This window comes from Sorex fumeus, unplaced genomic scaffold (genome assembly GCF_029834395.1).
Source record: "Sorex fumeus unplaced genomic scaffold, SorFum_2.1 ptg000072l, whole genome shotgun sequence".
NCBI lineage: Eukaryota > Metazoa > Chordata > Mammalia > Eulipotyphla > Soricidae > Sorex > Sorex fumeus.
Window position 1 is genome coordinate 40757427 of NW_026606129.1, and position 12451 is coordinate 40769877.

Below are 12451 nucleotides of genomic sequence, written 5' to 3' on the forward strand. Positions count from 1 at the left end.
AGGGTCTATCTCATAGTGATTAAATAAAAAAGTTAAAAAATTAAAAAATAAATGTATTTTATTGAGATTTTTGAAAAGAGAAAAATGCATGAGAAACTGTCATCCATAATCAAAAACTGTGATACAAAAGCAACTTATTATTACATCTCCTATAGATCACAGCTATTAAAATATTGGATATTTCTCATTATTGTCTATGGAGAAAATATAAAGTTTTAGTTTTGAAAATTGAAGAAAAAAAGAATCATACGCACACTGTTTGCGGGGATAAATATTCAGAACTTCAGAAAAATAATGGAGATTATTATCCTAGATTGAGAACAAATAAATTTATCCAGATTCCTAAATTTTGTTTTGTTTTGTTTTGGGGTCACACCCAGTGGTGCTCAGGGGTTACGCTTGGCTCTGTGCTCGGGAATTAAATGGGACGCCAGGGCTTGAACCTGGTTTGGGTAAATGCAGGGCAACCATAGCTTTGCTATACTCTCTAGTCCCAATAATTGCTTTAATGAATGTTTATTATTTAAATACTGTAACAAATACAGTCATATAGCTAGTTTAGCAGTATCCTTGCTAATTTCTTAGAATTATGAAACTGTATGCTTTAAATTCTGTATTGATAAAATGCCAGGTTTTTGGACAGAGATCATTCCAACAGGCTGGAGCACGCACTTTGCTTGTGAGCATTCAGGAGGCCTGGGTTTCGTGCCTTCTGCCTCATTTTCCCCCGACCACTGGTTGGAGCACTCCATGAGCACTAAATTAGGAGTATCTTCCCCTGAACACCAGTTGTGGGGCCCTAGAACAAATCAAAAAAGCCAAATTAGTATGAATTTTCAGTTTTCTCTTAAGAGTTAAAATGAAACAAACTTTGGCGCATATGCTGCCCAAGCCTACGTGCTGCTTGCGCCCATGTGGCCGAGCACATGTGGCAGCTGAGCACATGTGTCGCCCGCATCTCCCCTCTTGAGATGTGTACTTTCATGTTTTCGAGTCTAATGCTGGTATATGTGTAGAGGCTCTCTCCGCCCTTGGAGAAGCCCGCGTTCTCTCTTGAGTATGTTACTTTCTCTCACCCTCTCCCCCTCCACACCTTAAAAATCCTCCAAATAAAATCTGTTTATTTCAAAGAAAAAAGAATGAAACAAACTTTCATGTTATTTATCATTTTAATTACAAGTTAACCCTTTATCTTTTAATTGGAATTATAGTAATTGAACCAAAACTCAAAAGAGCTTGTCAGTACTAAACAAGTTAGATCGCAAGCAAGAACACTTATAAAAGATACACACACACACACACACACACACACACACACACACGTGTATGTACATGACCAAGAATGTCAACTAAGCTTTTTTTGTTCCACACCTGTGGCACTCAGAGTGCACTGCTGTGTCTGTGCTCAGGGATTATTCCTGGCACAGCTCAGGGGACCGCAAGGGGTGCTGGGAATTGAACCTGGATCAGTGTTGTATAAGGCAGGAGCCCTGCTCATTGTACTATCTCCTCAGCCCCCGCAAACAAGATTTTTATCTATCTTTATAAATTCAGAAGAATCATAAGAATCATAGAACATTGTGATTATTGCAAAAAAGAATTTCAGTGCTATCTAATCTTGGAGGTGGAACTAGAATTCAGAATTCCTCTTTCTTAACTGAGGAATCTGTTCTATGTCTAAGTCTGTTTAACATAAATTTGATTTGGCCCTTAAACAGTAAACACTCTTTAAATTTGTTTTCTCTAAAGATCAACAGAAGCGAAAGAGTTTAGTTGACTCTGTCATGTCGTTAGTAATTAGTCACGTCATTAGTAATTTAATCCTGTTTTTTTAGTGATAGGGGCCTCAGATTTTACTTTGGAAATACTGAAACAGGTAAGAAAAATCATCTACTTAAGTTCAAGGTCCGAAATTTTAGAGCATTTGCTATTTCGGATAAAGTTTACAGGAAAAATAAGGAACTCTTTGTTTTGCCAAGTTAGTTGACTCAAATTACAAAATTACCTTGTAACAACACTATATAAATCTTACAGGAATAGACAAAACAAATCCAGAAATAAGTTTGCAATAGAGGAAGATCTTCAAGTACTAGCAATAAATTATTAGAGGAAACTATATATTAGGGAGGAACTGACAGGAACTAGTCCTGTGTCTGCCATTAGTGGGATGGCACTCATTCCAGTAATCTGCTAAGTTGAATGTTTAACTTTCACATAAACCCTGGAAATAATATCCGTAGTAATAGATTATACCAGAAGAACATACATGATAGCACAGTGGGTAGGGCATTTGCCTTGCACGTGGCCAACCTGGCTAACCCAGGTTCGATTCCTCTACCCCTCTCGGAGAGCCCGGCAAGCTGCTGAGAGTATCTCTCCCCCATGGCAAAGCCTGGCAAGCTCCCTGTGACGTATTCGATATGCCAAACACAGTAACAAGTCTGACACTGGAGACGTTACTGGGCCTGCTTGAGCAAATTGATGAACAACGGGAGGACAGTGACAGTAATAGATTAGACCAGAAAAACATAAACTCTAGCTACCATCGCAAAGACTCCATAGAAATATCCTCCTGAATTATCCAGCCATCTGATGTGGACTTTCTGCAGATTTAACAGTCTTAATTTACGCTATTTGTATTATTCAGGAACCAACAGGATCAGGTAGTTAGTGAAAACTACTGCTTTGCCAGTAGTTTTTTTTTTGGACAGAAGCAGTTGCCAAACTGCACTGTTGGAATGCCTTCAAAATCCAGACCACGAGATTCCTGCACATAATGTCCACTGAAGAAGGGGTCACAACTCAAGATTACAGAGCTCAGTGAAATGTGACACCATGAGTTAGAATCAGCAGCTAGAGCTACAGGAAGGTAATGATCCATGAATGTTTGATCAGTCAGAAACAAAGTAACGTGATTAGGATCATAAAAGAAAAAATCAGAACCACAGGAATAGGACTATGACCCCAAAACACAAGTACCAAGTAGGAATTTTAAATTAGTAATTAAAATTAAAAAACATGATCATTTGCCTTCTTGAATAGTTAGGCTAGATTTAGTAACTTTTGATGAATGGAGTATGAGAAAGGAAAAATAGCAACTGTGGAGTGAGAAAATCTGGCAGAGACCTCCCTTAGCAACTGTTCTCTGCTACCACCATCAGTGAGACTTGCTGATAGGCACTCCTGAGAGAGTACTGAGAAAGGCACTCGCTTCTCCCTCCCATCACTAACTCCTATGTATGATGAGAAAGCATCAGACTAACCCCCATTTAGGGATAGGCAGTGAACTTTCTGACCGGAACTCCTTAAAGGGTCAAGGAAAAGGAAAGACTGGCAAAGGGTCATAAGTGAGAAGACTCTTAAGGAAACATGAAAGGTTCCACACAGCACAGTGTCCTTGGTTAGACCCTGGAACTGAAAGACCAGAAAACATAAAGGGTGTTCATGGGGGAATGATGTGTATGTGCATATGTGTGTGCAAGGAGTGGGGGTAAGGGTCCAGTAGTTAATTCCGTGGTTTAGTTGGTAGTAGTGTACTGAGTTAATATTTTTAGTTACATTTTTAGTAATTATACTAGGACTAATATTAAGAGAAACTGGTGGTGGTTATATACGAATTCTATATGAGCTCGTCTCTTTTGTTGAGTTGGAAACCATTTAAAAATAAGACCTTTTTTAAAAAGAAAATGATTTGGGGCTCTTCCAAAATGTAAAATTAAAATTCTGTCTTGTTTAGAACATTTTTTTTTAATTTTTAAAAAAATTTTTTAGTGAAACACCATGAGGTACAGTTGTGGACAAGTTTTTGTGCTTGGGTTTCAGTGATCGAGTACCCATCCCTCCACCAGTGCCCATTCTCCACCACCAGTGATCCCCGTATCCCTCCCACCTCCCCCCAACACCCCGCCCCATTACTCCCATCCCCCCCTCTGTGGCAGGGCATTTGAGGAACCCCTCTTAGCCCAGACTGACCAGTTCCCAAAGGCAAAGTACTGGCTTAGGCTGTGGCTTCAGGAAGACTATCCAAGAGAGAACCAGGAAGCAGTCTGGGTGCTCTGAACAGGCCTGAGGCTCTCTCCAGAGCATATCCAGGGCCTTGCAGTGTCTTCACACCACAGAGAGACTGGGTCATGTTTTCACAAACCTGAGCCCTGAGACCTTTGAAGGAGAATCGGGGAAAGGACATTTTCCCAGGGCTGCCCGGAGCCTGGTCCTGTGCATTTACTGTCAGTGGCTCTCAGGGAAGGATCCAGCTGTCTCCCTGTGTTTGACGTTCAGGGTCCTGGTGGGCACATGCAGGTGGTGTCAGGGATCATACTTGGGGCCTCATGCCTGCATGGCAGGTGCTCTGGCCATCCACCAAGCCCTCCCAGGGCTGTTGTGAGTGAAGATGAGCCCCCTCACATTTCCGACGTTTCACTGAGGGAGGGTCTCCCGTGTCTGCGGGCACCGACTTCCGCATCCTCAGTGGCATTTGCTTCGTTTGTTTAGGACATTTTAAAGAAAATTTTGAGGGGCTGAAGTGATAGTATGGTGTAGGGCATTTGCCTTGCATGCGGCTTACCTGGGTTTGATCCCCAGCATCCCATATAGTCCCCTGAGCAACACCAGGAGTAATTCTTGAGTGCAGAGCCAGGAGTAACCCCTGAGCATCACCTGGTGTGAACCAGAAAGCTGTCCACTGTCCACTGTCCTCCCGTTGTTCATTGATTTGCTCGAGCGGGCCCAGTAACGTCTCTATTGGAGACTTTGTTGTTACTGTATTTGGCATATCGAATACATCACGGGTAGCTTGCCAGGCTCTGCCGTGCGGGCGAGATACTCTCGGTAGCTTGCCGGGCTCTCTGAGAGGGGTGGAGGAATCGAACTCGGGTCAGCCATGTTGGCTGCGTGCAAGGCAAACGCCCTACCACTGTGCTATCGCTCCAGAAAGCTAAAAAAAGAAAAAGAAAATTTTGAATGGGCTATTCAGATAGCCAATAAAATTGAGATTTTTTTCACTTTTTCTATTCAATGATATACCGAATTTATATAACATTTTGCTTTTAAAAAGCAGGATAAGAACGGAGGCATATATTGAGTTTTTGCATTTTGCTATGTAAGAAACTACGTCTGTTTTTGCAGATGGAAAAGTCCATAGTATAGTTGAATTAACTTTATTACTTCTCTTTTCTGGTTTGTAGACCTACAGCAGCAGAATTATTAAGGCACAAATTTTTTCAAAAAGCAAAGGTAAGAGAGTCTGTCTTTTGATTTTATGTGTTTTTTATGATGTCTCAATTAACCTAGATTCGGTTCAGTACTCAAAAGTTCCATTTTCTTGAAGTGATACTATTTTGAAAAATAATAGTTTGTGAAATAATTTCCAAGGGCACTATGCAGTCTTAGTAATTAGGGTATGCTTTAGAATCAGTAAATGTGTTTTTCTTTTGGACAAATTACCATCAGGTTAGACTTATAATCTGTGAGATATACTGAACTCTCATCTCAAGCTTTATGACTGAGTTTGTAAACATCTCATTTTCTGGTGATATCAAATAAGTGAGATGTTACTGTAGTTGGAAATGTGGGACCATGATAGTAAGGCCAGCTGTCACAGGTGACATTCATCTGCTGCCTTCCTGCTCTGTCACATCTATGCGGCCATGGGCTCTTGTTCGAGAGGCCCATTCAGAATTGAAGATGAACACTTTTCTCAGCATCATTATAAAACAGCAACTATGTCACCTTTAATTGTGAGTATTTCTGAAGTCTTTAAGGAGAAAATCTTGTTTTCTTCTCTAGAACAAAGAATTTCTTCAAGAAAAAATACTGCAGAGAGCGCCAACCATTTCTGAAAGAGCTAAAAAGGTAAATGGAGATTAACTTAGATTTCTTGGAAATTAGAGATTTACTTTTACATCTTGCAAGTACATGTTAATTAATACTTTATTAACAAGATGAGCTGTTTATTAACTTTATTAACTCCTTTCCTTTCAGTTCTCTCATTAGCATCCTTTGGTATATTAGTTCAGCATATATCATGTATATTGCTATATTCCTGTATCCCTAATGTTATTCACTGGGATACAAAAAATATGATAGACAGCTAATGAATTGCAAGTTTAAAAATTAAAAAGAGCCAGGATGTGACTCATATGTGGAACCCTGAGTTTGGTCCCTACATCCCACGCTGCTCCCTGGATGGATCCCTTTAGAGCAACAAACCACCAAAAATAAAACAAAACAATATACATTGAAAATCTAGCAGAGCACGGTCTTCTTTATTTTGGGATTATTTTATGTAATCCTTTTCTATTGTTTCAATGTCTTGATGCATAAAACCATGGGTTAAATCTTTGAACTATCATTTCATCTGAGAAGAATTTTTGTGATGTTCGAATGTAGAGTACAAAGTAGAAGAAAAGTTAATGGTTGTGATTAGACGTAACAGAGATTGTGTAGCGAGCAAGTGAAGACTGAAAAATAGGAATTTGTATGAAAGATTTTAGTGGGAAAATATGATTTTATCTTAGTATTCTGAAATAAGAGAGGATTGGTTTTCTCTCTAGTATCAGTCATGACTATAATCCACATTTCTGTTCTTCATGGGCAGGTTCGGAGAGTCCCGGGTTCCAGTGGCCGTCTTCATAAGACAGAGGATGGAGGCTGGGAGTGGAGTGATGATGAATTTGATGAGGAAAGTGAGGAAGGGAAAGCAGCAATTTCACAACTCAGGGTAAGTTTTGTTGAACTGCTTTGACTAGAGCTCTTTTTGTCTTGGAGCCTTTGGAGAATGCTATATTCTGTGATTTTGCTTATTGAACTAGTTAAGATAGAACACAGGCATGAGTGACAAATTTTCTTGAATAACTTAATAATAGGAGCCTAATTAAAATTTTTCAGAGTTTTTAAAATCTATTTTTTATTGAGTCACTGTGAGATATACAAATACAAAGTTATTCATGATTGAGTTTCAGTCACACAATGTTCTAACATCCATCCTTAGACCAGTGCACGTTACCTGTGTCCCCAATTTCTCTCCCACTCTCCTCCCCACCCAGCCTAATTAATTTAATGTGGAAAAGTAGATGGGAACATCTTGATTGTGGTAATATTTCACTGTATCACTGTCATTCTGTTGGTCATCGATTGCCTCGAGCAGGCCCCAGTAACGTCTCCTTCGTCCTAGCCCTGAGATTTTAAAAAGTGCCACATTCGAGGCTCTTTCAGGGTCAGGAGAATGAGACCCATCATTGTTACTGGTGTTTGGCATATTGAATATGCCAGGGGGAGTTTGCCAGACTCTGCCGTGTGGGCAGGATACTTTTGGTAGTCCGTCAGGTTCTCCAGAGTAAGACCTAGAAAATAAGATACTGTGCAGCCATTCACAGCCGCATGGTTCTGGAAGCAGGGTTTTATAACCTCTGGGTCTTGGCCGTTGATGGAATTACACGACGCCAGGGCAGTTGGTGGGTGTGATGCCTGGAAGATGGGGGATCTGGGTGGAGAGGCCCCAGTCCCAATTTGAGCAGGCTTGGAGATTTACACCCCGGGTCCCGCACACCTGGGTTCCTCGGCCAGTTCCTTCATGCGTGAGGCTCGTCTGAATGTGTGGAGAGTGGTCTTTAGCATGGCTGCAGCTGGAACCGGAGGTCTTCAGCTGCCGGGACTCTGCTCGGGGTGGAGAGGGAAACTCAACCTACCCTCCTCCAAGGGGCCCCAGTGAGGACAGCCAGGCGTGGAGGCAGGAGACTCTGCGCTGTTCTCTTCCAGGAGCAGGGTTTTATAGTCTCTGGGTCTTGGCTGTTGATGGGATTACACGGCGCGGGGGCGGGGAGGGGGCAGTTGGTGGGTGTGATGCCTGGAAGATAGGGGATCTGGGTGGAGGAGGCTCCAGTCCCAATCCGCTCGTGGTAATATTTAGGCTGTATAAAAATAACCCAAATCCAGAAATGAAAATTTCTGTGTTTGAGATGAAAATATATCTAATAGGATCAATGACTGACCAGATAATGCAAAAGGAAAGATAAGTGTACTTGCAGGCCACTTAAACAGTAGAAACTTTTATCCTGAAGTCTGCTAATCTACCCACAGTCTAGAGTAGAATGGGGGAGGAAGATACAGATCATAGCCTTCACAGGTCATGACCTTTTCTTGTGGGATAAGTTGTAGTATATATCTATCACTCAATCACTTAACTTCCCGTTAGTCGTCGATTTGCCCAAGCGGGCGCCAGTAACGTCTCCATTTGTCCCTGTATAAAGGCCTCCGCTCTTTCGCGCGCGCCTCCGGGCCGCGGCAGCCGGGGACCCGTCGAGCACCCCCGAGCCCCCCTCCCCTCCCCCCGGCTGTACCATGGTCACCCCCTGCCTCAGCAGCCCGTTGAGCCCCGCCTCCCGACTCGGGAGGCGGGACGACGAACAGAACCTGCGGGCGCCAGTGAAGAAGAGCCGGCGCCCGCGCCTCCGGAGGAAGCAGCCGCTGCAGCCGCTGCAGCCTTGCCAGCTCCCGGGAGACTCGGGCGTCTGCGACCTCTTGGAGTCCCCCAGCTCCGGCTCGGAAGGCGCAGACAGCCCCGCGGCGTCCGCGGCGCGAGCCTGCTGCAGCCGCCTGCCCGGCCCTGCCCAGCCGTTGGTGCAGCTCGACCTCCAGACCTTCCGCGACTACGGTCAGAGCTGCTACGCCTTCCGCAGGGCGCGGGAGAGCCAGTTCCACCCGCGGGAGTCGCTGGCGCGGCAGCCACAAGTAACGGCTGAGTCCCGCTGTAAGCTGCTCAGCTGGCTCATCCCGGTGCACCGTCAGTTTGGCCTCTCCTTCGAGTCGCTGTGTCTGACCGTGAACACTCTGGACCGCTTCTTTACCACCACACCTGTGGCTGCAGATTGCAGATTGCTTTCCATATATCTATATTCACTTTCAAAATAAAAATCTTTGGATTCTGTGTCTAAGCTATATTCCCAGCCCTTCTACCTGCTTTTAGGATCCACTGCGCACTAACACTTATAAATCTTAGCAGTAGTAAACATTGATGTTGTTTATGAAATGTGCTTTTTTGCGGGGGGAAGCAAAAAAGTTTTTGTCAGTAAAACTTACTTGGAAAGATGTGAGGGGACTGAAAGAGAAGAAGTACTGTTCATGAGGTTCTCCAGAATGGAAAGGCAAAGAGGCATAGACAAGCAAGCAAGATAGGTGTTCCTGGGAGAACACGGGCTTAAAGCGCAAGCTTGAAATGACATTTTTGAGTGTACTTCTTTTTGCTTTCTTTTTTGCTTTTTGGGACACACCCGACAGTACTCAGGGATTACTTGGGGGATCGTATAGGATGTTGGGAACTGAACCTTTTGCCGGCCATGCGTAAGGCAAACGCCCTACCTGCTGTGCTATTGCTCCAACCCGAAGTATGCTTCTTTTGAAGAACTAAGTTATAAAGATTTTACCAGAAAAACCTGGCAAACATTTATGAAGCTCTAGGCTAGAGGAGACAGTACAGATAAGACATTTTCCTCGAATGTGGTCGCTTTGACCATAGTTTTCAGGACCTGGCACCATATATGGGGTCACTCCTGAGCACAGAGCCAGAAATAGCCCCTGAGAACTGCCAGGTATGGCCCCCAAGCTCAAAACGCAATGTAAAAGCCAGAAACTGTTTATTAAGCTCTAACCCTGGAAACCTCTGCAGCTAATCTGCACATTTGTTTGTTGATGATTATAATTTTCTCTGGTGCTCAGGCCTCCTATCAAAGGACTCGGGAGACTGTGCACCGGGAGTCTCAGCCCGGCTCCTGTGTGCAGAGCATGCTCTCTGCCCTCTGGTCTCTCCCCACCTGCCTGGGGTGTGCTGCCTTACAAACAGGAGACAGTTTTCTTTTCTTTGCTTTTTCATGATTCCTCTGAATTGGTGATCTCTTGTAATGTAACATTCAAGTGACCAGGGGGAGCTAGAGTTACATTGACTTTGTGATCTGTTGTGTTTTACGGATGATATTAATTCTTCCACTGCTCAGCAAAGTAATTGAAAAGATAAAGATGTTCTGTCAGTGTCTGATTATTATTAACTCTGCAAGAGAAGTATATAAAGTGATGATTCTGAATACTTAGTAGCTTTTTAGTACCCTAATACACAGGTACAACATAGGAACTTAGAGACTTTGTTCACAGAGTATCTTTCTATATTTATCATGTCATCCCGTGTTTCTCTTGTCCCTTAAACCATCTTTGATAACATAAATAAGAGTTTTTTAAATTAAGAGAGGGTCAGAGCGAAGGAACAGCAGGCAGGGCATTTTTCTTGTCTGTGGCCAACCTTGGTTCAATCCCTGGCATCCCACATGGTCCCGAGCACTGCCAGGAGTGATTCATGAATGCAGAGCCAGGAGTAACCCCGAATCCCGGGGCATCACAGGGTGTGGTCCCAAAACAAGCAAAATCTTTTCTCTCTCCTTTTTGTTGTTGTTGTTGTTGTTGTAAGATTCACCAGTCTTTTCTTCTGTAGTATCTAACAAGTTTTTAATCTTATCTAGACTATTTTTCATTTCAGTTATAGTAATAGTCTAGAAGCTTGATTTGGTGTTTAAATTTTTTATTTACTTTTTCATTTCCATGTCTCCAACTTTTAAAAATATGTAATATAATTACAATAACTATGTTAATGTCTTTGTGAATTCTAACATCCATGACAGTTCTGGAAAGTTTTGTTTGACTCTTCTCATTATGACCTAGAGAGTGTTTCTCTGAATGGAGGAGTTAGATCTATGAGGCAGAGAGACTACGGTCAATATAGTTCATAGAGTTCCGGGGAGAGGGAGCTACAAAGAGAGGAAGCCTTAGAGATTGACATTGCCCTTTTGAGTAGTTAGCAGAATAGTTATCGATGATGTGTGAAAAACTACCTGAGACTAGGAATCAGTGTCCATGCTTACACAAATGCAGGAAGCACCATTTCCACCAGCCAGACTAGGAACAACTTAGAATCAACCAATTAATAAAGAGCAGCAAAACAGGAACATCAGGCATACCTTAGGGTCAGGTGGTGATCACTAATGCCTTTTCCTGCTAAAATGTAAGGTCTCCTTGAAACAATGACTGATTCCAGAGTTTACACGGGGAAAAATAATCAGATCTGTCTGGAATACCCCATTTTATCAGGAAGAAATTTTTTATTAAAAAAGACTATATTTCAGGAGTCTGCTTGAATGGATTCCCATTGTCCAGTTAGGGATACCCTTAAATCACAATTGTTAATTGCGGTAATAAATTACAGCAGTTCATTCTTTTTTTTTGGGGGGGGGGGAGGTCATACCTGCCAATGCTCAATAGTTACTCCTGGCTTTGCACTCAGGATTTACTCTTGGTGGTACTCGGGGAACTATATGGGATGCTGGGGATCGAACCCAGGTCAGCCGAATGCAAAGCAAATGCCCTACCTTCTGTACTATCCCTCCAGCCACAGTAGTTCATTCTTAACCAGGACTTTGCAGTTTCAGTTACTCCTAAAAATCGCATATCACTTAATCACTTAACTTCCCGTTAGTTGTCGATTTGCTCGAGCGGGCGCCAGTAACGTCTCCATTTGTCCCTGTCGCGTGCTAGTGTAGCCCAATGGCATCTGTTCGCTCTGGGAACATGAAGAGCCTCAAACTGATCATTCATGATCTTCATGAAGAACTCTGACCATCCGGTAGGTGGGCGGCCACCTGGTCTTTTGACATCCCGTGGAATCCAGTCAGTAACAGCTCTCGTCCAGCGGTCGTCTTTAAATCTCATTACGTGACCAGCCCATCTGATTTTTGACACCTTGGCAAATGAGACAGCGTCCCTGATTCTCGATCGTCGACGGATGTCGGAACTCCGGATTTTTTCTCTCATTTGAGTGAAACGTGATATTCCAAGCATAGCTCTTTCTATTCTTCTTTGGGAGACCTGAATAGCGTTCTCATCCTGTTTGCGTAGGGCCCAGGTCTCTGAGGCATATGTTAATGCAGCAAGAACAGTGGAATCAAAGAGATGTGTCCGGAGCCGGAGGTTCTTCGTCCTCTTAGCTATTTCTTCGATGTTCTTGAAGGCGTTCCAAGCCGCTCTCTTCCTCCTGCGCAGCTCGGGTGCCAGGTCATTTGTCATGTTGACTTCTCGACCTAGGTACACATAGCTGTTGCATTCGGAGATGGTCATTCCGCTGAGAGCGAATGGGGCATCAGGAACGAAGCTGTTTCTCATAAACATTGTCTTCGTAAGATTCAGCTGTAGTCCTACCTTTCCACACTCACGGTCAAAGTCGGCCAGCATTTGTGCCGCTTGGCTGATGTTTGGTGTTATTAAAACAATGTCATCAGCAAAGCGGAGGTGGTGTAATTGCCGACCATCTATCTTCACTCCCATTCCTTCCCATTCCAGTCGTCGCATGATGTTCTCGAGGGTGGCACTGAAGAGTTTCGGTGAAATGGTATCACCCTGCCGAACCCCTCTCCTGACA

The 12451-nt window shown here is 43.3% G+C and overlaps 1 protein-coding gene across 1 annotated transcript in view; it reads left to right on the plus strand.

Moving 5' to 3' along the window:
• OXSR1 (oxidative stress responsive kinase 1) overlaps positions 1-12451 on the plus strand; it is an 88236-nt gene that overhangs the window by 61232 nt on the left and 14553 nt on the right. Inside the window, exons 9-11 of the mRNA XM_056129506.1 lie at positions 5184-5232; positions 5785-5850; positions 6596-6718. Of these exons, the coding sequence (XP_055985481.1) occupies positions 5184-5232; positions 5785-5850; positions 6596-6718 (238 nt within the window). The remainder of the gene's footprint in view (positions 1-5183; positions 5233-5784; positions 5851-6595; positions 6719-12451) is intronic.